General features: G+C 47.9%; 2 protein-coding genes across 3 annotated transcripts in view; one reads left to right on the plus strand and one right to left on the minus strand.

The window, feature by feature from the left end:
- LOC108295889 (S phase cyclin A-associated protein in the endoplasmic reticulum-like) overlaps positions 1-13,927 on the plus strand; it is a 243,213-nt gene extending 229,286 nt beyond the window's left edge. For both annotated transcript variants that reach the window (XM_017518229.2, XM_017518232.2), the window contains exons 9-11: positions 7,328-7,519; positions 10,552-10,603; positions 13,386-13,927. In XM_017518229.2, coding sequence (XP_017373718.1) covers positions 7,328-7,519; positions 10,552-10,603; positions 13,386-13,489 — 348 coding nt within the window. In that variant the 3' untranslated portion in view covers positions 13,490-13,927. The remainder of the gene's footprint in view (positions 1-7,327; positions 7,520-10,551; positions 10,604-13,385) is intronic.
- Positions 13,928-19,598: 5,671 nt separating this feature from the next.
- On the minus strand, positions 19,599-25,333 carry ISL2 (ISL LIM homeobox 2). The gene is made up of 6 exons (XM_017518233.2): positions 25,116-25,333; positions 24,093-24,282; positions 23,556-23,818; positions 21,529-21,812; positions 20,780-20,947; positions 19,599-20,361 (listed from the first exon to the last, which is right to left on the minus strand). The coding sequence occupies exons 1-6, from the start codon at positions 25,171-25,173 to the stop codon at positions 20,245-20,247; spliced, it is 1,080 nt and encodes a 359-aa protein (XP_017373722.1). The 5' UTR covers positions 25,174-25,333; the 3' UTR covers positions 19,599-20,244.
- Positions 25,334-25,554: the final 221 nt, after the last annotated feature.

Genomic DNA, 25,554 nt, shown 5'->3' on the forward strand with positions numbered 1-25,554 from the left:
TGGAACCAACCCAAATGCCCATCGACGATAGACTGGATAGGGAAAATGTGGCACATATACACCATGGAATACTATGCAGCCATCAAAAACGAGAATATGCATTTTTAATACAGATTCATGGCCACTCAGTATCCCACCTCCACTTTCCTTTTTTGTTTTAAATTTAAATTTTGGGTAACACTATACACGTAATACTAAGTATCAATACTATAAATATATTTGACATGGTAGCATTTGTTTCTAAAATATAAGACCAGTTTTGCAAGGCACTCAAAACCTGTCAAGGCTGCTCCAGAAGGCATCCAAATAAATGGCCATCCCGAGACAGTGCTCATTTTGGAGTCACATATTCTAGCAGTTCATTCTGAGAATCTCACCCCATCACCAACCCTTCCTCTCTTTCACGTTCTTACGTCTGATAATTTGAGACAAACCCTTGGCACAGCCAGCACGTAACCAAGAACTGGTTGATACCAAGCCAAGAAGAGTATAGGTTTTTGGAAAAAAGTCTTTTGTGTTAGTTTAATCTGTCTATGTCAGTTGGTTTGTCTATTTGAGTGGCAGTATGTCATCCTCATCTTCATCCGGCTGGCAAAGCCATGCAAGAAGCTGGCTGGCAGCCAGTCATGGAATGAGTTCAGGCCTAGTGACAGAGAGTCCTTCTTCCCAGAAAGGAGCAGTCTCATGAGTCCAGTGGCCCTAGATGGGCCTGTGAGGTGAGGAAGAATCCAGCATTCAGAATAATAAGAGATGGCTAAGCCCAGCTCCACCAATGACTGGGATCCGGGACAAGCTCTCTTGAACTTTCTATTAGTTTCTCCATTATAAGAGTATAGTCATCCCTGTATGCCCATTTCAGAGTTTAGAGACTTGTATAATGTAGGTAGAGGAGCTTCACAGGCTATTGAGTACCGTCTCTGCCAGTAAAAGTCTTTCTGCTGTGTTAATTGAGGTTTTGGCAAAGCATTGTCCTAGAAGACCTTGAATTCCTTCATACCAAGTGAAACACCAGTGTTGCCTGCATCTGCAAAAGCAGGAGGATCTTTTCTAGAACCCTGCTTATAACCAGGCCCAGGATCCCCGAGTTGGTGCCCAAGACCCTGAGGATTCTAATCCTTATTTCCTTCTAGGGTAAGAGACAACTTAGCACAAAATCTATTCTTCAGGGACTTGATGTGCAGACCTAAGGTAACACAATATAGACACCATTGAAGCCTTCAATTCAAAAAATGGCATCTATATTTCATGAGATGAGATGTGGTATGATTCTCCCCCAGGGCAAGGCACCAATTAGTTTGTTTAACCAGGGACCCCCGTCACTGCATTTCATTCATTCTGGTAACGCTGAGGCCCCCCTTCTGTGCCTAGCCCCCAGCAGAGCAGTGGATACAATACAAAAGACCGTTCCTGGCCTTCTGGAACCTGGGATTCAGCTACATATACTTAGTTATGCGATAGTTGCTGCCCAAGTCTTTGGGTTGAAAAAGAAAGGCCGCCTTTGGCTGTCCTGCCTGGGAAGACTTCCTGGGCTTAAGGATTTCCTTAAGTGCTTCAAGGGAAGCTCATCCTCGCTCTGAATCGGGAGCCCACAACACCAGCCTATTAGCTTTGGCTCTTCCTGCTCTGTTTTCAGATTGACAAGTCTAACAACAGCCTCAAAACACACACATGCACAGTAAGTTCAGCCACTGTTTCTTTATACCACTTACCTGTGTTTCTTGGATCATGCTTTTGCTAGGATTTTCTTTTCAGGGCTGTCAGAATACATTTCCTACTCTGCCACTGCAAGATCCTGGCTGCCAGCCCCAGCACTGTTTGCACAGCTCTCTCCTATGCAGACGGGGCCAGGGAGAGACCGCAGCAATGGCTTCCCAGGTGACGCAAAGCTTGCTGATGAGTCCCAGCCAGAGAGTGGGGCCTGCCTCTGCCAAAGCCTGTGCTCTGAAGAGTAGTCCTTATAGAGCAATGGGGCAAGGGGGATGGGGAGTGGGGGAAGATGATGGAAAGCATTTAGGAAGCTTCACACTGGGATGGGGCTTCTGGTTCTGAAAGAGTGTGGACCTCAGGTCTAGCAGGAGAAGACTCTGAGCAGCAGAACTGGTCAGCTAACCAAACACTCACAGCTAACACTGTTCTGTACTTTATGGTCACAGACACTGTCTCATTGGATCCTCATCCAAAAAGGCTGCCATCTACCCTCATTTTATAAAGACTCTAAGGTTCAGATGAGTTCAGTGACTATAGCAGATGAGGGCAGAACCAGACCTAGAGCCCAGGGCTGCCTAACACCAGCACTCTTGAGCTGTAGCTTCATGGCTTATGGCCACTGAGAGACAACTGGCCTAGGAAGAGCCACTCAGCTGATTCTGAAATGCTCCTGGTTAGAGATGGTAGCCTTTCTAATGGAACACAATTCTGGCTGAGGTTGATGAGAAATGATAAGAGTTGTGCTATGGACTGAACTATTTTCCCAAAATTCATGTTAAAGCCCTAACCTGCAATGTAGTTGTATTTTGAGATAGGGCTTTTAGGAGGTGATTAGATGAGGTCATAAGGGTGGCGCCGTGATCCAGTAGGATTAATGGTCTTATAAAAGGAAAACAGAGATCTCGCTCTCCAAATGCACTCACCAAGGAGAGACCATGTGAGCACATAAGGCAGCCGCCTGGTCTGCAAACCAGGAAGGCCCTCACCAAAACCCCACCCTTCTGGTACCCTGACCTCAGACTTGCAGGCTCCAGAACTGTGGAAAATAAATTTCTGTTGTTTAAATGGCCCAGTCTATGGTATATTGTGACAGTAGCCCGAGCCATCTACGACAGTTTTGTATTAAATCTGTGAGCTTCTTCCCTCCACCAAAAATTCACCTACAATTTCCAGGTGCCCACTAGCCTCTGCTTAGAAGACCAGAAGAGGAGCTGTGCATCCATGGTCTTCTCTCCAGAGAATGATCAGGAATAGCTCCAAGGAAGCCTTTAAGTACCCTCTCTCATTTTCTGTATAGTCAAAGAGTTTCCATATGATTTGTCCCAAATTCAAAATGTAGAAATGTAATTTTCAGTGAGAAAGATTACTTCCTTTTTTTTTTTTTTTTTTAGACAGAGTTTTGCTCTGTTGCCAGGCTGGAGTGCAGTAGCACAATCTTGGCTCACTGCAACCTCTGCCTCCCAGGTTCACGCAATTCCCCCGCCTCAGCCACCTGAGTAACTGGGACTACAGGCACCTGCTACACCTGACTAACTTTTTGTATTTTATTAGAGACAGAGTTTTACTATGTTGGTCAAGATGGTCTCGAACCCCTGACCTTGTGATCTGCCCACTTCAGCCTCCCAAAGTGCTGGGATTACAGGGGTGAGCCACTGCACCCCACCTACTTATTTATTTTTTTTATATGTCTCCCATGTTTTTTTAAAATAGATTAGGGGATACAAGTGTACTTCTGTTGCATGGACATATTGCACTGCATAGTGATGAGGTGTAACAATCACCTGAATACTATACATTCTACCCACTAGGTAATTTCTCATTCCTCACTCCCCTCCCACTTTCCCACCTTTTCCTCCCATTTCTGTCATTTCACTTTCTATGTTCATGTGTACACAGTATTTAGCTCCCAGTTACAAGCAAAAACGCGTGGTATTTGACTTTCTGAGTATTTCACTTAAGATAATGGCCTCTAGATCCATCCATATTGCTGCAAAAGATATGATTTCATTTTTTTATGGCTGAGTGGTATTTTATTGTGTGTATTTATATATGCACATACATACCTCACTTTATCCAGTCACCTGTTGATGGACATTTAGGTTGATCCATCTCTTTGCTATTGCGAATAGTGCTGCCATAAACATACAAGTGTGAGTATCCTGTTTGAATGATGATTTATTTTCTATTGGGTAGATATCCAGTCGGTAGTTCCATTTTCAGATGAGAAATCTCCATACTGTTTTCTATAGAAGTTGTACTAATTTACATTCCCACCCACAGCATATTACCATTCCCTTTTTTTCTGTATCCTCACCAACATCTGTTTTTCTTTGACTTTTTAATAATAGCTATTCTGACTGGTGTAAGATGATATCTCATTGTGGTTTTAATTTGCATTTATCTGATGATTAGTGATGTTGAGCATGTTGTCATATGCTTGTTGGCCACTTGTATATCTGAAAGAATGTATTTAAAGATCCAGCATTCTGGGTAATATTCTCTTTCTTAATTGGGTACTTGGTGACACCGGTGTATACACTTTGTAAAAATTGACCTATTCACTTGAGGGAGGTAAATGGGCGGCCATAGGGTGTGCGTATGCATATGTGCATGTGTATGTGTTAAATGTCAATAAAAAGGTTACTTCTTTTTAAATTCACTACCTTAAAATTAAAACCCAGAGCAAAGGAGCAATTTTCCCAGGGTCACACAGCTAGTTGGTAAATAAAGACAAGAGCCCAGATCTCCTAGCTCTTTAGTTAGCTCCTATATAAGAATCATATCCAAGAACAAGGTTCAATTTCAGCGTCTTTTGACCTGAACGTTGGTAGAAATTCCGTTGATTTCCTCAGAGCCCTACTCTGCATCTGAAGGTGGACATCATATTTGAAAGGCTGCTTCTCATTATTATTGAGGCCATGCATGCTCTCTCTAGCTGATGAGTGTGGCTGCCAAAGAAATCTACAGGTAGGCCATTCTCTGCCATTGATGCAGTGCTCTGGAAGGAGGCTCTGTGTGAAGCCCCTTTATGTTTGTGTTGGCCTTGTGCACTCTGAAAGGTGAGGCAGGTGCTGGCCAGGCTCACAGTGGTACCTGCCTTAGGACTTATAGGCAGCCCTTTGTCTGGACAAAGGTGAGAGACCAACAGTTACTGACTTAGCAACAGCTCCATCAGGGAGGCAAATGGAGAGAACACCACAGTGTAAATCTGAGGTCTCTCTTAATTATGCATATTTGGTTAATTGAGCAAGACTGTCATATCCCATGATGACGCTACTGACTTTGGAAAGCTCAAGCAGTCCAAGTGACATTTGACCGCCTAAGGCCTAGGAGCGAATGGTGGGATGAAACAAGACTGAGCCCTGCCCTCATCTCCCCGTCTATCAAAAAGCCCCTCAGACAACCCTCTGGGGTTGGTACTCAAGACCCTGAGCATCGAGGTCGGGCTCTTTGCATTCCCAGCCCTGCTGTCTGCCCCAGAGGATAGTGCTTAGTCCAGTTCAGCTGATGGTCTGTCTGTGCTCATGACTTCAGACCGCCACCCTCTGCGCCACAGGCCCACCTGAATTAGCCCGCGAGTGTTAGTGCTGCAGGCTGGCCCCGAAGAACCTCCTGATCCTGTCTCTGCAATATCTAAAATGTGATTGGAAAGACCACATAGACGAGATGTCCCATTCTAGCTCATAACCAAGCCATGGGGTGGTAGGGTTGGTCTCTCCCCATCGCGGGGGAGATCTCATCAGCCCTAGTAGACTCCTTACCTGTAACCCAGTTAAGTCCTGTCATAGGCGATCCTATGGGTAAAGCTCCTTAGAACTCCAAGGTAACCAAACTGCCTACATCTGTTTGCATCTTCTGCAGTCCAGGGATTTAAAAGTAGTGGCTTCTGGCAAGTCATGTCTGCACTGCTGGTTATCTCTGTAAATAGCAGCTGATAACTAGTTCTATTCCTCCAGGGGACCAACAGGTCCCTAAGGGGCTCTGCTTCACCCCAGTGAGGTTCAGGAGCCCAGATGGGTAAATTTCAGTTGTGCTGTTCATGTTCTGTGCTGATATGCCAGGAACCAGGAGTTGTCTTTGAGTTAACATTGTATGTGTGCCAGCCAGACTGGCCAGTATAATATCTTTTCAATTAGCAAATCTTCCAATAATAGTGTTTTAACAATGAAGTTCTAAAGAAAAAACTTGTTCTTAATTTTTATCCAAGGAGGGGAAAAAAAAGGAGACTTCTAATACTGGTATCATCATAAATTCTAATGTGGTGACCGTTTGGCTGTGTTCCAAAACTTGTAGCTAGTAATTAAAATAAAGATTTAAGTAAAGCTTTTATCAATAAAGTAAATGATAGGGCATATTCTTCTCAGCCAGAGTCAGAAATGGCAGCACACAGCCATATGCCGCATTGTCACACGGTGCAAGTCCTTAAAATTCCTCCTGGATTTGACGGTATTAACAAGTTCCTATCAACATTCTCTAAAGGCTTTTGATGTCATTTTATCTATTGAACAAAAATATGTGAACTATTACTTTGTTGATTTTGTTCTTAAACTAAACTGCATTATCATCTGAGAGTGTGTTCTTAAAGTATTATTAAAAGTACTTTGAAAACTTGTAAATCCCTGTAATTTATGTTTCCCCTGCCTCTGCTGTTTCATTCTCTCCTTCTGGTTTTAATTTGAATGTAGTCCTGTCTGGGTGTGTACCTGTAAAATGGTTTTTCCAAGTACAATTTACAGTTCTGACCTTAGGTTTACAGTGTTCCTAACCTTCTAGGAGCTTCCTCCTGTACCACGAAGTGGGCTTTGGGTCACCCAGCACTTCCATATGAGAACTGTCTAATCAGGGTTACTTGAAACAGATCTAATTTTGACATTTCTTAGTTTATCATGTGTGTCTAGGGAGTAAATTAAGAGCGCTTCTCTGCAAGCCCATTCATTGCATTGCCCTATTTCTTTAAGTGTACACAGTTGTAAACCTAGACTGCTTCAAGACAAGTCTCATTTGTCTAAACAGTTCTCCTTTAGACTCAGTGGACCTGATGGAAACAAAGATAAGAAGTATGGATTGGAGGAAGGGTCTTTTGGAGGCTATAACTTTTTCTGAAGCTGTTCCCATTTTCCTTAGAATTACCTTTTCTTTCTCGGACCTGCCTGCGTGCAGAATAGACCCGTCTGCGTTGAGTGTATTCAGTGAGCCAAGTTAAGGGAAGACTGCAGTGGGCAGGGCCTTTCTTTCTTGTGAGTGAGCTCTTTGCAGGTTTTAAGGAATATGACTACTCTGCTTTAAGGGGGCGTGGGGAGAGCTTTGTTAAAGCAGCGTGTGTTCCGAATCCATTTCATAGGCGTCCTTACTCCGTGGCAGCTACGCCTTTCATCATGGATTATAATGACTTTTAAATGCATGCAAAACTTCCAGGATCTTTTCCTTAAGTGGTGAAATGAGATTTTTTTTTTTTTTTCTGCTCTTTTCAAGTATCACTTAAACTCTGGTAAGGAGTTAGGAGTCTTTTTCTTTACACTCCTTTAGCACATTTTCCATGGTTCTAGCCGACACTGTGCAGCGGGTGAGGGACCAGCAGGGGCGTTTTTGGCAGCTGAGCTGACCTGCTCCTCCATTTCAGGTGATCGTGCAGTCCGGCCGCCACCCCACAGTGCTGCAGAAGCTCTGCCAGCTGCCCTTCCAGTATTTCAGTGACCCACGGCTGATCAAAGTCCTGTTCCCTTCACTTATCGCTGCTTGTCACAACAACCATCAGAACAAGATCATTCTGGAGCAAGAGATGAGCTGCGTTTTACTGGCCACTTTCATTCAGGTACCTTCTACATGATACCAAATTGTCTGGCGTTATGTGTAAACTAATGCAACAGAAATGTAAAAGTTAAGGCAGCCGTTGACTGTTGCCTTCCACACTACCTTTTAAAATCTTCACATATTTCTATGCTTAAAAATTAATTTCTAAAATATCAGCATAGTTTCTAAAATATTAGTGGAACTGCGATTGGGTGTTGTATAATTTCTACTTGGAGGATTTCAAGGAAAGGGTATTTTTCCAGTTAAATGAAATGGTAACCCATACTCAGGAAATGTTTTTAAAAGACTGCCAGACTTCTTTAAGGCTTTAACTATTGTACTTATCTTGCTTTTAGTCTAACTGTAGGAAACAGATAATAATTGCTGAAGAAAGATGCATTAAACCAATTTGTACATTTTTAAATAAATGACTTTTATATTTACGTATATGTGTAAAATAAAAACCTGTTATATTGCTGTTTTTTAATGTAAAACAACTTTTAAGTACAGCCTTATATTTTTCTGATCCAGTTAAATTCTGTAGGACTAGAATCAGAATTAGTGCCATAGCAAAGTACTATTTTCACATCTAAGTTAACACAGTCAACTGAAAAATCAAGTTGACTATGCTTTAACCTTTGCCACTAACTCATCCTGTGAATTTCTTTTTGTCATTGTAGAGCATTATTTGCTGAAAGTCTCCCATTCCTTTCAGACGTTCCACTATAAGATGTGTTTTTGCTCCATGACACACATGTGATTAGTACACAGTACTTTCTTGTCTTCAGAATAATGAAACAGAAAGCAGAGTTCTGGATTAGTATTATTCTGTATTCTGATGAAGACACATCTATCACTGTCGAAAGGGTATGACAGTGCCCAGCTGGCTGGGAACTAGAGGATAGCTAAGGAGTTCCCCAGGCCCTCTTCATCTTAGACGACAATTCAAAGTTTGCATTTTCCAGACTGTCCAGTATTAGATAATTAATAAACACAACTAGATCAGTTATGTTAGAAAAGTTTTGTTTTTGGCTTCATTGTTCTGTTTGAATCTATGTTTTATTTTCTGGAAAAAAAAAAAAAGCTAAATTAGATATTCAGGTCTACAAATAGGGATTTCAAAAACTGTCTTATAGTTAAATCTTAACATAATCTTATAGTATATAACTATCATTTCAACACTCAGGATTCTTCATATGCTTTTAGAGCTAAGGCTCAAAAATTTTAATTTAATCCTAAGGGATTAAATTAAATAGAAAATACATTATGGGCCAGGCGAGGTGGCTCACATCTGTAATCCCAGCACTTTGGGAGGCTGGGGCAGGCGGATCACTTGAGGTCAGGAGTTCAAAACCAGCCTGGCCAACATAGTGAAACCCTGTCTTTACTGAAAATAAAAAAACTAGCTGGCCGTGGTGGCAGGTGCCTGTAATCCCAGCTACTCGGGAGGCTGAGGCAGGAGAGTCTCTTGAATCCAGGAGGCAGAGTGAGTTGCAGTGAGCCGAGATTGCGTGACTGAACTCCAAGCTGGGTGACAGAGCAAGACTCCATAAAAAAAAAGGACGATGGGGCACAGTGGCTTACACATGTAATCCCAGCACTTTGGGAGGCTGAAGCAGGCAGATCATGAAGTCCAGAGTTTGAGACCAGCCTGGCCAATATGGTGAAACCCCATCTCCACTAAAAATACAAAAATTAGCTGAGTGTCGTGGCGGGCGCCTGTAGTCCTACCTACTTGTGAGGCTGAGGCAGAAGAATTGCTTGAACCCAGGAGGCAGAGGCTGCAGTGAGCCGAGATCGTTCCATTGCACTCCAGCCTGGGTGACAAGCGAGACTCCATCTCAAAAAAAAAAGAGAGAGAAGAAAATACAAATACATTCTGGATAATTTTAAGAGAGTGCTCTTTCTGAATGCAGATTATTCATTCTTTTATTCAACAGGTAATTTTTGAGTGTGTAACATGTGCTGGGCACTGCCCTAGGCACTGCAAATACAGCAACAAATAAAACATAAAAATTCCTGCATTCAAGGATCTTTCATTAAAGTGGGGGAGAGTCAAGCAGAAGACAAAAAAAATTAGTAAAACAAATAGTATGTAAGATGCTATGGCAAGGGCTATAGCAGTAAGTGCTGTGCAAAAAAAGTAAGGCAGGAAAAGGAGTTAGGGACTTCGAGGACGGGGCGTGCAGGTTTTTACGGTATGAGCAGAGAGGCCTCAACAGAGATAGTGATATTTAAGCAAAAACAATTTCACATCTGTACCAGCTTAGTTCCTTATGTTTTCAACTGCTTAGACAATGACTTATAATGATACAAATGATATCAGGATCTGAAGATATCAGATATATTCTTTTGTGCTTACTGATACTGATCACAAAGTATTAAGTCTGCCTTTCTCCATTACAAAAAAAAAAATGAAGAAATTTCATACATTGCTTATTTCAGATAGCATATTAGACTTGTGGAGTTAAATCAAGTTTTTTTTTTTTTTAATAAATGTGCTCAAGAGAATGAATATATATAGAATTTTAGTTTTTGGTTCCTCAAGGTCTCTATGTGTTACGTCCTAACTAAGTTACTAGAAAATGATATTAAAATAGGAGCTGATTGTCATAGGTTTCTGAAGATTTATATATTATGTGTTACATTTTTCATTTTCCATCTACAGGTAAAAATTACCAGACTTTAAGATTTAGCTGTAGAACACATAGGGCTTTTATATTTGTACTTTTTAAAAAATCATCAAAGTATGTTGATATTTTAAGATAGCAAATTTGGCTTAAATTTTAGTTTATTAGATATGAAGTTGTTATTTCCAAAGTAGGCAGCAAGCTGTCCCTTGGTGATAATTTAGCAAGATGTAAGGCATTACTATTGGGTTTAAATTTATGAGAACCTGGACTACGTAACATCAGTTTCTTCAGCTTTTATATTTGGGCTCCAAAATATTCATACAAAAGTGGTTGCCTGAATCACAAGTATATTTAAAGCCACCATTAGTGAAATTCTCTGTTCATAGCATTGACATAAAAACACTTTTCTCTTCTCATATAGGACTTTGCACAGACTCCAGGTCAAGCAGAAAACCAGCCTTACCAGCCCAAAAGTATGTCACTATTGAAATTAAATTTCATGTGTTTGTTAGCCAAACGGACATCTTTCTCATCCTTTCCTCTGGAACTGTTACATTATATGTACAATTTCCTACATAACCTAAAAATACTTGAGATTCAGATACCAAGTATATTTCAGTAAGTAAAAAAATCTATTTTGTCATGAAGCATGAATGCATCCAAATATGTACAGAAATCTATGGGAGTAAAAGAAAAGCACAAACATCTTTGTATAATTTATAATCATCTCATGCAAGATACAGTAAATGGTCAATACTCAGGAGATACTTTGTAATACAGGAGCCAGATCGTTAATATTGGCTTACGTTACTCACGTAAATGCTGAATTCACATAGGTTTGGTTCCTTATCCATGTTCAGAATAAAGTTCTTAGTAGCCCACAATTTCCCGCTAAGTTCAAGTGCTTGAATTTTTGTTTTGAAAATAATTGTTGTACATGGAGAAAAAGGTATCTAATTAGCAAAGTCCAGGGCAAAAGATTTACAAGTTTGGTTTTTTTTTTTTCCCTACAGCGTTCCTGCTGGGGTGTTTGCTGTGATTACAGTCAGAGATTTAGAATTTTTACACATTTTTCCTTTTTTAATATTTTGCTACCAAGACTGTAATTGAGAAGTACAAGTTGCTCTTGACTGTTACAACAGCATCTCTGATGAATGAGACCCTAATCCAGATCTTCTTAAATTCTTCAATTAGTGTGATAGTGTCCATTTAGAGGTATACTCCCAGCAGGACCCTTTAGGGCACCCACCAAGGACTTGGTGAGGTAGCGGGGGGTGTTTTGGACTCTGTCACACACACAAAAAACGTCCTCTACAGTGGACAGGTGTTGAAAAGTGCACAGAAGAAAATATAACTAAAGCTGTTACAATATCATGAAAAAAAAAAGACGTTTTATTGACTCAGGCACTCAGAAAAGTTAAACAGAAAGCTATGCAGCTTTTCAGAAATTCAAGTCTACATCCTTGTCGGTGCCATTTGTCTAAGCAAGAATCAGTCTGCAAGTTCAGGTCTGCCCTGACTCACTCACAGCCCTTTCTGTTCTGTTTTGTTTTTTTAAACTACTGGAGGATACTTGGGATAAATCAGCAAAATGTGTTGCTATTCTTATAAAACAATTTTACTTTGAAGAGATTACAATTAGAAATCCTTAGAAAAATCTATTGTATTAATTTTCAATTGTACAGCAGTTTTGCTTTGTTTGCCTCTAAGAAGTAGAAGCATTTTTTCTTACTCTTTCTCCTGATCACAAAGATGAGTCACGATTTGTTACCCTGTCTGGAAGACACAGTCCCAGAAGCTGCCTCTGTCTGCTTGGTGGGCTGAGGCCTGTGGAAATCTCAACCTTTTTTCTTTTCCAAAGCACGATCTTTTCCCTGACTTTCATCCTTTCCCCATTTACAGTAGGCTTAACCCACAGAACAGCAAATGGGGAATTGGTCTCTCCTTTGCTCAGAAAGGGTCATGACTATGTTAATGACAGCTCATAATAGGTTTGCTTCATTTTTTTTTATTTAAATGATGATGCCTCACTAAGTTACCACTTTGCACCTTGGATATTTGTTCCTCTTTTGCTTAGAGTAAGTCCCCATAAAATGTCTCAAGATATTTCTAGTTCATTGCCCAGGTACACCTTTAAGTATAAAAGCAGCTCTGCGGGGCGCGGTGGCTCACACCTGTAATCCCAGCACTTTGGGAGGCTGAGGTGGGTGGATCACGAGGTCAAGAGATCAAGACCATCCTGGTCAACATGGTGAAACCCCGTCTCTACTAAAAATGTAAAACATTAGCTGGGCATGGTGGCGCGTGCCTGTAATCCCAGCTACTCAGGAGGTTAAGGCAGGAGAATTGCCTGAACCCGGGAGGCGGAGGTTGCAGTGAGCCGAGACCGCACCATTGCACTCCAGCCTGGATAACAAGAGCGAAACTCCGTCAAAAAAAAAAAAAAAAAAGTATCTCTTGGTAATACCACATTCCTATTGCCCAGGAAGAATTTTGGTTTTCAAATATCTACTGCCCGTTTAGCTGCGATTGTTTGCTTTATCCGTGTCACTGGCCAGTAAAGCTCCTATTCATTCCTACTGCTTTGTTACACAGGCAGACTTGAACAATTCTAAAGACAAACTACATTTACCTTTTAAATTAAATAGACTATTTCAAAAAACAAATGTCATTTACATACAGATTTCCCCTTTCATAGCTAACTTAAGGACAGAATATGTGACTGTTTTTAATTTGTTCCACTATATATATATATATATATATATATATTTTTTTTTTTTTGGAGACAGGGTCTCACTATGTTGCCTGTCCTGGAGTGCAGTGGCTATTCACAGGTGTGATCATAGCATACTACAGCTTCTATCTCCTGGTCTCAAGCAGGCCCCCCCACTTCAAGCTTTCCAAATAGCAGGGAATACAGGCATGTACCACTGTGCCTGCCGGGTTGCTAATTTTTTTTCTTGTTGTAGAGTCCAAAAAATATCTTTTTTTTGTAATATTTTATATAGGGGTTAATGTTTAAATGTGTTGGAAGCACAAAGTGGATTCTGGTTAAAATATATGTCATATATTATATACTACAGAGAGACTGATACACATAGATCAATCACCTTATTTACCTAAAATGTGTCATAGTTTATTTGAAGTGGATATCTCCATTTTATACTCAGATATCAAAATAAGTTTAATTTCTGAATCTTCAAAGAATTTAACTCTCTTTTATTTACCTTTTCTCTCTCTTTTTTCCCCTCTCAGGGAATTGCCTTGGTTCCCAAGACTATCTTGAGCTGGCTAACAGATTTCCTCAGCAGGCCTGGGAAGAAGCTCGACAGTTTTTCTTGAAAAAAGAGAAAAAATAAATGTTTTGGTTGATTCTGTATTTGAGTACTCTTGTTAATATTTTAATTGTTCAAACAAACATTCTAACTCTTCCTTAAGAACTCATTTCCACATGTTTATGCTCTCCCTACACTGTAGATATGGCATGTACTTTACACTATTTATAATGACTGTAGATACTTGAATGTTCTACTTGCTAATTTTGCAAGTTGAGTTTATTTCATTTATGCAGAATATCTTGGAGTTTGTTAACTTCCATCTTACAATAATATATACTTTGCATTTGTAATATGGGTGAAAGTAGACAAAATTAGCAAGTCTGTTTTGTTCTTGTAATAAAATAACTTATTCTGTTTTCATTGTTGACTTTTCATGTTACAGAAATAAAATCTGAAAGAAAAATGTTAACTCCAGCTCTTGAAGTATCTTAAATAAAGACTTAAAAGTTTGCCTGCTCACTTTTTAAGGTCTACGGTAAAGATATTTACAACACTTTCACATTCTGAGTACATGATATGTTTGGGGGCGAGTTGAAATCAACTTAAGGCATTGTACTCTTTGGTCTGCCCCAACTCTCCTAGCAGGTAATCCTGAGAACCTCTCTTGGCATTGCCGAGCTGAAATTATTCTCCTAAGTAAAAATTAGTGATTAAAAAGTTGTGTCCTAGTGAATCTCAAATGGTTATGAAACGAAGCAAGGCGGAAGTCCAAGTCACACGGAAGGCCGCGATGGGGTGAACGGTTTCCCACACTCCTGTGCCCCATCGAGTGTCTGCCTGAAGGTGTTGCCCTTTTCACGTCTTGATCTCGTTTCTCCACCTTAAGCCGATGGTCAGTGCTAAGCCTTTCACTGAGTGACATCAGTAGTAATTTCTGTCAGATAACGATCAAACATTACCAAGAAAAAAGATACGGTTGGGGAAAAAAAGACCTCAAAATGTATTCGACTCGAGACTGCGGAGCGGGAATTTTCCAGTTTTACGTTTTTCAAAAGCAAACTTACCCACCTAGTGTTCCGGACCCTTCTTTTTGGAGCCTCACAGAGCTGCTGGGTTACGTATTTGCTCTGTTTTTACTTCTTTGCAAACCGAGAGCAATTAAAAGGTCTGATTTAAAAAAAAAAAAAAAAAAAAAACGAGCTCTCCGAGGGCGCGGGACCCTGGCGTCTCCCCGGCTCCGCCCGGCCGTGCCCCCACCCCGCGGGTCTCCGGCTCCGCGCTCCGGCTCCAAGGCGGGGACTGGCAGCTCCCTGCCAGAGGGACCTGCTCCAGGGCCACCCTCCCGCCTCGCGTGACGACTCGGCCGCCCGGCACCAGGGCGCGGGACCCAGGACTCCAGCCGCGGGCCGCGGGCGCTCAGAAACTCCCGGAGTTGAGCGCCGCGCCTGCGAGGCCGAGGGGTGGCCCCTGGCGCCCCCAACGCTCCTCCCTGGTGGGGCTGCAGTAGGCCCAGCGAGCGGCCCCGGGGGCGGAGGCAGGTGTCGGCCGCGGGCTCCTTCCACACCCGGGACCTGAGTTCCCGAAGCCTGCGGGCCCCGCGCTCTCGGGGCGTGGACTCAGGATCCTTGTAGCTGAAAGGAATCATCAAGTATTTATAAGATTTCCTGCAAGACGCTTCACAATAGAATATAGTTATCTTGGTCGGAAATTTGCCAAAGCCATAAATAATTAAGACAGCTGTGACTAACCTCCCAGAAACCATACCAGGATTAGCAATTAAACATTTAATTGAACCGTCTCATTGCCCCCTAGTCCCAGAGGGGAGGAGGAGTGAGAGGCAAACCCTGGCTCCACCCAGCCGGGAGCCTGCGCGACTCCCGCCCGGAGCGCCCCGTTGCCTCCCGGCGCACGCGGTTCCAGGGGGTCTCGAGTTCGCTGCTTTCGGGCGCCCAGGCCCGGCCCGGGCGATTTAAGCTCCAGCTCCCCGGGCTTTTACGGCTTCTAAATCTCCGGAGCTCGCGGGAGCGCCACGCCAGGTGCGCGGGGCGCGGCTGGGTGCAGCTCGGGGAGGCAGTGCCGCCGCAGGTAGCTTTCTCTCGAGGTTGGGTGGCCGCAGCGGAGCCCGCTGGGTGGAGGCGAAAGGCCTCTGCTGGGCCCAGCCTGCGAAGTCGACGGTGCGACTGGGCGTGTTCGGAGTGAAAGCTGTAACCGCCGGGCTTCACTGCCCAGAATTAAGAGTCGGATAGGACAGGCTGCCCGAGGCCCGGGAGCACGACCTTTGAACGCTCAGCGGCGTTGCCCAAGCCCATTCCCTCCAGCAGCGGCTGCTCCCTTCCCGCGGAGCGGCGTGGAGCGTGCCGCCTCGTTCGCGCAACCGGACGTCGGAGCCGCAGCTTCGGGACCCGCCGCTCTCCCGCCCTCCGGACGCCAGCAGTAGCTGAGCTGAGACCTCGAACCCTGAACCTGGCCCCGGGAGCCTCGGTCCGGACCGCGGCCTTCCTGAGTTATTTCTTCCAGGGCAATCTGCCACGCTCTGGAAAGTCTTGGGTCTCGATAATCTGTTTAAAAATTACTCCTCCTCACAATCCGCTATCCTTCCACTTCCCACTTCCTCGTCCCTCCTCCCTCCCTGCCTCCCCCCCACCCCCACCCCCACCCCGCTCGAACCTGGGGGTCTCCAGTCAGCTACACTCAAACCACACTTTAACTTAAATACGCTCTTTCCCAACGGGGAACCGGCCTTCCTGAGCTCCTGCCGGCCCCTGCGCTCATTCCTTGACCCACACCCGCGCTGGCTCCGACCTTCTGGACCAGGAGGTAGGTACCGAGGCGGAGAGCTGGGCTCACCCTGCACTCCCGCCTCTCTGGCAGGACTGTTGCTGGGGCCCCAAATGTACTTTATACATCGGGCCGCTCCCTACCCAACTCTACATCTGGATCCCAATGGAGTATTTCCTTGTGCCCTTTCCTGCTCTCATTACTATTCTCAAGCTATTTCTATTCATCTGCATCTTCAATGCACAATCTCCATCAACAAGGTGCTAGTCTGTAATTGGCCACACAATCCTCATAACTGCACTGAATCCCAGGATTTTCAAGAAAGTTTACTTTCACATCAATCAGACCCAGATTTAAAAGCCTCTAATCTTTCCCGCATCAGCTTAATAAACTCTGAATTTCCTGCTTTTATCACCACTCCACTGGGAACTTGCCTGCAAACAGTTATTCATCCATTGTTTCTCTCTCCAGCATGCTGCTATCCAACTGATTCTCTTGGTGTCTTTGGTGAACACCCAAGAGAAAGCACAGCTAACTAAATGTGTGGCCATCTATGTCCTCCCCGAGGCAGGAGAGGCAGAACCTCAAATTTTCTAGGGAATAATCTTAGACAATGTCCATTTAAACCCTGTATTTGCAGCTGTGACGAAACTGAGCTTTGTTATTCCATATTCAAAACAGAAAGCCTGATTTCTGTTCCACAATCCATTAAATATTAAAGTTTGTTGGAAATACTGCCGCAGGGACTGAATCTCCCAGAATTATGCAGTTTTTAAATATGTATTAAATTTGTGTAAAAATGCATAGCCATCAACTTTCCATCTCTGGGAATCCCTTTCCTGCCTCATTGCATAGAGCTCTCCAAATTAATAGTTAAATCTTCTGAGAAAATCGTATTCTAAAGTCAATCTAGCTACATAACTCCCTCTTTCCACCTATGGCCTCTTTTACTGAATTGAGTTTTTACTAAATTGAGTTTTTACTACACAACTGGGTATCTCACGTTAAAAGTTCAGTAAGCATAAAATACAACACTTGTAATTGTTACAGGTAATTTAATTTACAGGGAAATTCCTGCTGTATTGCAGAAGATGTTTAAAGATGACCTGGGAACCAGTAAAACTGATATTTATTAATGTAACTAACCAAGCGTGGATGTAACACCTCACTAGGGACCACTGTAATAAGGCTTCAGAGTTAAACCCTTTCCCTGGAAACCCACATAGAAAGTGATGCACCCCTTTGGGTGGGTGGCAACTGTGGGAGAGAAAAGCTTGCAATGTTTTATACAGTGATACAGAGAGACGCAGGAATCCTAACACACAATATCACTTTTATCTGGGTGACCTCCCAATATTCAAAAAAGACAGACATACTCATATAAATATCAAAAGGAGGAATTTGATTTTGGATGCACGGATGATAAGGAAAGAGATAGTTAGATGTTAAGAGACAACTAACGCAGACAGTTCCATTCATAGCATTAAAACGCTGCAATCTGTCAAAAGCAAAAATTCAGAGCGAATTAACCGTTAATGAAATTCTTTATTCAATAACCTTACTTCCTTTTTAGTTAAAAAGGAGAAAACTCAAATATTCTGGAAAAATCACAAGTTTTTGAAAGGAAGATTTATTGGAAGTTTTAGCCCCCTATCTAACGGCCAGCCAGAAGGTAAAAGGAGAAATCTGTATTTCTATTTGGGGAGGAATGGTCTAAGTTAAAGGAAGGAAGCCTCACAGAACCCAGACCTGATTATTAAAGCCATTTCTGGGCACTTGAGCGGTAAAGCTGGTCCTCATTAACCCTGCCTATCTCTTCCCTTATCTCTAAGTTTGCAGCACCATTTCCTAAATCTCAAAGAAAGGGAATGTTCCCTTTAATATTTGTGCCAGCATCACCTTGACTTTCAGGAAGTAAAATATAAATGCGGCTCCATTTTTCCACCTCCTCCCATTTTTTTTTTTTTCCAGTAATTGCCAGCAAGGCTTCCATCATCTGGAAGTAGGGGGGTGGGGGGAGTGTGAAGGAATTCTGCCACAAGCTCTGCTGAAAAACGCACAGTGGCCTCTGGCCATCCAAGCAGTCATGGCTAACAGAAGGCACCTACTTCTCCATCTAAAGACTCCAGGGCCTTCAGACACGTTTCTCTTGCCAGCCTCTACCTAAGATAAGATGGCAACTATCCCCTACCCAGTGAGGGCGTTGCCCACTTTCAAAACAAACCTTGGAGAAAGGAGGATACACTTGTGGGTCGCTTACCTCGAGGGACAAGGAACCGGCAAGTCACTGCCAGAGGTTCTTACACCAGCGGGGGACTAACTGGTAGTCGGGAAGCTCCGAGTCCACTAAGTGAAGGCTGGTCTAGGAAAAACAACTGTCCCAGGCTGCCAAAGGGTTAAATATTTGTGAAGAGTAAAACCTGAGCCTCCGTGGTTTTTTTTTTTTTCTTTTTTGGTTTTTTGTTTTTGTGGGTGCGCGTACTTGCCCCGGGGCCTACTGGAGATTCAGTGTCTCTCGGTTACTTCCTGCGATCACTAAAGCCAGTTTTCAAGAAAACAAGTCGCAGGGTTTGAAATGTCACACCAAGTGACCTGGGCACGGCGTATCCAGGGGCCATTCCCAGCCCCCTCCCACCCAGGCCACCCCCCATCCCCTACCCCCTCCACTTCGGTCTGGAAAGAAAATAAACCAAGGACACGCCAGACTGGTTCTGGGTGGACTTATTTTCCCGGCAGCCGCGCTCCTAGCGGGGCCGGCCGCGGCCCCTCGGTGTATCGCTTGCAGGTGATGCCAAACGCAGATAAGCAGCCGCCGCCCGGCCCCCGCCTCCGTCTAGACTGGGGAACTAATAAACGCCGCGGATTGATCACGTCGCGCATCCACCCCGGACAGCGCGCGGAGGACTGCCTGTCACTGCCGCCGGGTCTGGCTAGGGTCGGCCTCGCTGCTGGGCCGCAGGGTCGGGGCAGCGCGAGGGCTTCGCGCCTCACCGAGGGCCGCGGACGGCCGGGGAAGGAAGCGCGGGGACCGAGGCCGGGGGCGCCTGGCGAGAGCGGGGCTCGGGGCTCGGGGCGCGCCCTCGCCCGCAGGACCCTAAGCCGGAGCCAGCCGATCAGCCGCCACTGGGCGCCGCGGGTTTCCTGCCCAAACGGGTCCCGCCCCCGCTCGCGAGCGTCCGCGCTCAGGTGCCACGGGGTCGTCGGAGGGGCGCGCGGGCCTCCGGGAGGGCCTCAGCGCGCACGCGCCCGGCCCCGCCCCTCGGCCGCGCCCAATCCCCGCCGGACCCGCCCCGCCCGCTGCACGCGGAGCCCTCGAGGCCCACGGTGAGCCGCGGCCGCCGACGCCGGCCCGACCGGGGACCTGCCTCCTGCGGCCCTGCCGCCGCGCCAACAGCACACGGGAGCGGCGTCGCACCGGGGTATGATTTTTTATTAAGATCAAAATGCGAGTCCCACCGTGAACTGGCTGTTCTCACAATAAATAACAATAACTTACGTTTGTTCGGCAAAGGTTCACACACTCCGTCCTCCGTCGAATAACTTAAACGCTTTCAAGGCAACGCTGCTTTCTACTGTTTCCCAGCAATCATGCGCTTTGGGGGTTTGAGTGTCTGTTCCTCTGCGTTATCACCTTCCTTTTCCCGCTGGAGACCGGGAGAAGCCGCCGGGGAGCGGGAGCGGGAGCGGGGGCGGGGAGGGGCGGGGGGCGGCGTGGGCGAGCTCGGGGCGGCGGAGGTGGGGACACAGGTGGGGCGTGGAGAGACAGAGCGGCGGCTACGCGGAGCGCGGAGAGGAGAGGACAGAGCTAGCCCTAGTAAGTCCCAAATTCTGGTTTCGAAAAAATGAGAGTCCTCGGAGCAGGGGTCTGCAGTCTGGTGAAAGCAGGTTGCATCCTGGCGCCTTGGGCTGTCCAGACCGTGTCTCCCGGTCCTCTCTCTTAAATAACAATAGAATAATTACGAAGGCGAGAGACCTTTCGGAGCTGGAATGGCCTGAGCATGGGTGAGTCTCATGCAGGGAGCATGCGAGGTCCGCGGGCTGGCAGGGAGGGGTCCCCCTCACGTCTCCACGGGACTCGGCACCATACTGTTGGGGGTGTCCGGGAGCTGCGAGGACAGGGAGGTCACGTCGCTGCCGGAGGAGTTGCCTAGGGAGCCGGACTCGGAGAAGGAGACCTGGGGCGGCGGAGACACCGGGAAGAGGCGGGTGAAGAGGCACCCGAGCTGGTGCTCCAGGGCCGCGTGCTCCGAGTCGGGGAGTGTCCCCTGGGGACCGGCCGCCGGCTGAGAGCAAGCCCTGCGGAAAAGGAGGCCAGGTCCCCAGGCGCACGCAGGGTGGATTAGGGCGGGGGAGCGGGTCGGTTAATCCTGCGACCTCTCTTATGCACACTTTAATCCAGGGAGATCTGGTTTAGGGCGCGTAATGGGCCGAGGTGAGGTTTCAGGACCTGCCACTGTTCCCCCTCCCCCACTGCCTAGGGCTGTTCCCAGCCCCTCAGCCCAAGGCCACCCCCCTCCCCTTTCGGCCAGGCTAAGTGGCTAAATCCCCAACCCACAGAGTCCCGAGGTCGGGGCGGGTAGGGCAGGGCCTCACCAGCTGCTGGAAGGCGGGTTGGTCCAGGTCGCTCTGGAGGGCGAACTCGCTGAGCGCCTTCCACGGCGGCTGGTACGTCTGCACCTCCACTGCGCTGCCCTGCACGGCATTCTCGTGGCGGATGGGGCTGCCCGCTACCAGGGGCGTCCCAGTTAGTCCCTGAAGGCTCTGTGGGGCAAGCAGAAGGTGGTGGGCGCTCGAGTTAGGTCTGGCCTTTTCTGCCATCTTTGAGACTGGAGCTCCAGACCTTGGGGAGTGATTGTGGTCTGCATTGCTTTGCGGGAAGGCGCACACTCGACCGCATTGGAGGAGCCCTCTTTCTCCACCCGGGATCTGCGGGGGCCGCAAACTTGCCACCATAGGTCATTCTCCGTGCTGGGAGCCAACCACCCGGTGAGGAAAGGCAAGGCCTGCACGCCCACCTTTCTCCAGCTGCCAACAGAAGGACAGAACCCACCAGCCCGACTGGCAGGCGCTGCCCACAGCCTTGTCGCCTCGGGCTCCACGCAGCGCCCGGTACCCGCAACCCGTGGCTGCCGCTGGGACAAGGAGAAACCCGGATCCCAGACAAAATAGTCAGGAAGCCTCAAACTCAAGGGAAGTCTTGCTCTGAAGGTACAGACATACGCCATCCGGAGTGCCCAATTCTACCTGAATCTCCCGGGGCTCACCCAGAGAAGGTCACACAGATACCAAGGCGGAAGTGCAGGCCCCACCCAACTCGCGCCTCCGGCCCCGCTGCCACTCACCGTCTTGTCGCTGTGCTGCTGCTGCTGCAGCTGCTTCATGAGAATGGATTTCTTCTTGTCTTTGCAGCGCTTATTCTGGAACCAGACGCGGATAACCCGCGGGCTTAGGCCGGTCATCTCCACCAGCTGCTCCTTCATGAGAGCATCAGGCCGCGGGTTGGCGGCGTAGCAGGTCCGCAGTGTGTGCAGCTGCTTCTCGTTGAGCACAGTCCGCACGCGTGTCGTCTTCTCCGTCTGCTTGTGCACATGCGGGCGCAACGCGGGCTGCCGGCCCGACCCAGGGTCTGCCAGGACAGGGTGGGGCCAGAGGTGAGGGAGGGGCCGCCACCCACCCGCCCTGCGCCCAACCTCCGGCGGCCGAGCGCCCCGGGGCCCGACTTCGTTTCAGCTTTATTCTGTTTATTTCGTTTGATTGCTCGTCTTCCTCTCCATCTGTTCGCCTTATGCGGAGAGCTGTGCATTTTCGTTCTTTCTCTCGCTCCCGGGCCGGGCTGCCCCGCAGCGATCTCTCCCAAGCTCCAGCAGGGCGCTGGAGCTCTAGACAGGCCGCTGTGGGGAGGGAGTGGCCGCTTGGGGATCTGCCTCGTTTAGTCGCAGGACCCTTGGAACGAGCGAAGCCCTCTGGAAGAAGTCAGAGTTTCAGAGGAAGAGGAAAGAGGCTCGCCTGGGTCTCTGGAGAGGGAAAGGGACCGACCTGGACCGGGGGTGTGGCGCTGCTCCGGGGACTGGGTGGGGGTGCGCATATCCCGAGGCCTACAAGGGCCCTTCCCCTCCTTCAGACCCCGTTTGGACAGAGCTGGGCCACTTGTGTCAAATACTCGTCCAGGGGTATGGACAGGCCTCCGGGGCCTGCAGCACTTCCTTCCTGCCCGCCCTTGGGCCTTGGCCCTGAGTCTCTTTTCCCAAGGCTCCGGGTTCCCCAGCCCAGTGGCCTCCCACCCACTAAGCTGGTGAGCGGCCGCCGCCCGTACTCTCCTCGCTTGGCCCCGGGTTCTCTCCATCCCCGGGAAACAGTGACTGATTCCAGAGCCTGCAGGCTGAAACCCGAAACAAACAAAGGGGAGCCTCTCCGAGATCCCAGACGGAGATGCACTCAATACCCGCTTCCTGCCATTTCACATCTCCGTTTGAACCTAATCTACACACCATGGATCTATGCTGCACCATTTCGGTTTATGTTCCCCACTACACATTTCTAGGTCTGGACAAATATTTACAAATAGTCCATTCAGCCCAATTTCCTCTTTCTATAGGGAGGAAGTGGAGATACAGAGAGGGAAAGAGTGGGGCAAGGCCACAAAGCACCCAGAGGCCCAGCCTGGTCTGCGGATGTGTGCTGCAGGCCGATGGCTACCTGGGGGAAACTGCCCTGCCTGGGGCGGAGGCACCGCTGTTTCTGTTCAGCCCTACTTGCCGGTGACACACTCAGACCCCAACTCTGGGCAGCTGCTGATCAGGACCCAGAATATTCCAGCGAGAGTCCACTATGCCTTGGTACTCTGCCTCCCCCAGAAGAACCTGGCTAAATTGTTCATCAAACTGGGCCTCAAAACAAGAGGCAAACACCCCTCTTTGTTGGGTTCTTGGCTCCTGGCTGACCCAAGCCCTTGCTCAGCTCCCACTTGGGAGCCTTGTTAATTACACACATACTGCTAGGCAAACCTCCTTCCCCTCTGACAATAACACTTATTCCTCCAAGAAATTCCTAATACAAGCCCCAAGATGGACACCACTTAAGATTCCCTGTTGTCATCCACTCTCCTGCTGCTAGCACTGTGCCCGGCATGTTCTTGGTCATGGCGAACAGGATTCTGCACAATTCCCCGTGCTCACATGCTCATACGCAAGCAGTTTCTCCCGGACACACGTGTACACACAGCCTTGATGCCAGCGCACAGTTCCGCATTGATACAGAAAAACATCCCGGCAGACACCACCACACACAAGTGACATCTCGTTGGGGACTCAAGCACGCCCCTACACACACGCAAGGACACACACCCCGGCATAGGCCCCGGCGCGCTTACCTGGCAGATGCAGGCCGCGCGCGCCGGGGAGAGGGCCGGGGCTGCGCGGGCTGCCGGCCGCGGCGCGCTCGAGCAGGAGGCCGTGGTCGGCGCGGCAGAGCAGCTCGTGCTCCCTCAGCGAGAACTCGTCCCCAGGCAGCAGCTGGCGGCTGCACACGGAGCAGCGGAAGCACTCGATGTGGTACACGCTGTCCCGCGCCCGCATCACCAGGTCGCTGCTGCTGAAGCCCACCTGGCACTTGGCGCACTTGATGCCGAACAGCCTGCGGGCCCAAGGCGCGGCGGTGTCAGCGCGGGGCCTTCGGCCGCCCTGGTCTCCCCAGCTGCTACCGACTCCGGCGCGCGCCCAGGACACTTTGTGGCCCACCAGGAGGCTGCAGTGACCCGCCTGCGGGCATTCCCGGGCCCGGGGGCGCTCTGCAGCACGCGTGCGGGATGCGGCTGGCCTTCTCCCGGGGCAGAGCCGGGGCGCTCGGGCAAGCCGCCAGCCCCGGCCCCGGCGCTCGGTGGTCCAGCCCGCGTTCCCGCTGGCCTCACCTGACATAGTCCCGCTTGCAGTAGGTCTTCCCGTCTCTCACGAAGCACGTGCACGTCTCGTCCAGGTACTGGCTGCACTCGGCGCACTTGAGGCAGGCGGCATGCCACTCGAGGTCGGGCGACACCCGCAGGATAAACTGGTCGTGGATCTGACTCCCGCAGCCCACGCACATGGCAGTCCCGGGCTTCTCTGCAGGGAAAGGGCGCGGGGCGTGTCAGGCCTGACTGCACGCACCCCGGCCGGCCTCAGCCGGCCAGCCCCAACCCAACCCGCTCGTTCTCTTGTTCTTTCTTTCAAGACTTGCGACCATAAGGAAAGGTGATGAGCTTTCTAAAGGTCCAGACCATTGGAAACGAAAAACCAGTATCTTCTGGATTGCTGAAGGCTTCTTCTGTTCCCCACCCCCAAATATTTCGCTATTACATTCACTAATCACAGTCGTTTTGTCGACGTGTCTTGAAACTAAACGCTAACACGAAACTAAGAAGAGGGAATACACAGTTAGGCACTGCAGACGCCTGGACATCAACACCTAACGGTGCTGTCCCGGCATTTCCGCTCACACACTCGCACTCACAGCGGCTGCCTCCTATCCCAACACAGACACATAGGCTTTCGGCAGTCCCTGCTCAGCCTCTAGGACAGTTCTTAGTTTAAATACCCCAGAGCAAGCGAGAGAAAGCTTCCTAGCTTTGAAAAACAGAAAGGCAAACAACAACTAAAAAAAATAAAAATCCCCACATCCCTAAATCAAACCTAATTGCCTTTGCGCAAAACAGAAGCAGATTTCGCAGCCCGAAGTCATCCTAGCCGGCTTGAGAAATAGTGTTTACTTATAAAATAAAACAACAGGATTCCCAAAGATAAGCAGTCTTGTAGGAGACATGCATTCGTTTTTTCTCTTCTAAACTATCCTGACAAATAGAAGCCACTTGTAGAATCCACTAAACATTTTTCTGCATTAGAAATTTTGCATATTAAGCACACACACACCCCACCCCCCCACACACAGAAAGACTTACTCTTGGAATGATCACCCATAGCACCCAGAAAAGGATAATGAAAAATAATATCCACCATGCAGAAAAAGAGATGTGCGCAAAGTGTGCGGCCAGGGGCAGAAGGACGAGGGTCTCGCGCCGGGCCTCGGCTCTTTGCTAACTAACTCCTCCTGCCCCGTGGAGTTGAAGGAGCGATTCCGCACCGGCCCGCACGCAGCATGACGTCAACACGCATTCGCCCCGGGCCGGAGCTGGGGGCGGGACCTGTGGCGTCATGAAGCTTCCCCTGAACTGCCGGGGATGCGGGGGAGGTGATGGGGACCCGGGGGATGATGGGCGGGGTGGGTTTGGGTGGGAGGCTGGGAGTGAAGGGAGATTGGCTGGGAGGAAGTGGGCCAACCCTGATTGGCCCGGAGTGAACAATGGAGCGCAGCCCCCCCAACCCCGAAATCGACGAGGA

The sequence above is a fragment of the Cebus imitator genome, unplaced genomic scaffold, assembly GCF_001604975.1.
Source record: "Cebus imitator isolate Cc_AM_T3 unplaced genomic scaffold, Cebus_imitator-1.0 Scaffold664, whole genome shotgun sequence".
NCBI classification, from domain to species: Eukaryota; Metazoa; Chordata; class Mammalia; order Primates; family Cebidae; genus Cebus; species Cebus imitator.

What these genes read in the sequence shown, in the direction of transcription:
- ISL2 (XM_017518233.2), bottom strand. Translation starts at nt 25,173, where the DNA reads ATGGTGGATATTATTTTTCATTATCCTTTTCTGGGTGCTATGGGTGAT. An exon ending in TATGGGTGATCATTCCAAGA is followed by an intron (nt 24,283 to 25,115) that starts GTAAGTCTTTCT and finishes CTTTCCCTGCAG; the next exon opens with AGAAGCCCGGGACTGCCATG. An exon ending in AGCAGCACAGCGACAAGACG is followed by an intron (nt 20,948 to 21,528) that starts GTGAGTGGCAGC and finishes CTTGCCCCACAG; the next exon opens with AGCCTTCAGGGACTAACTGG.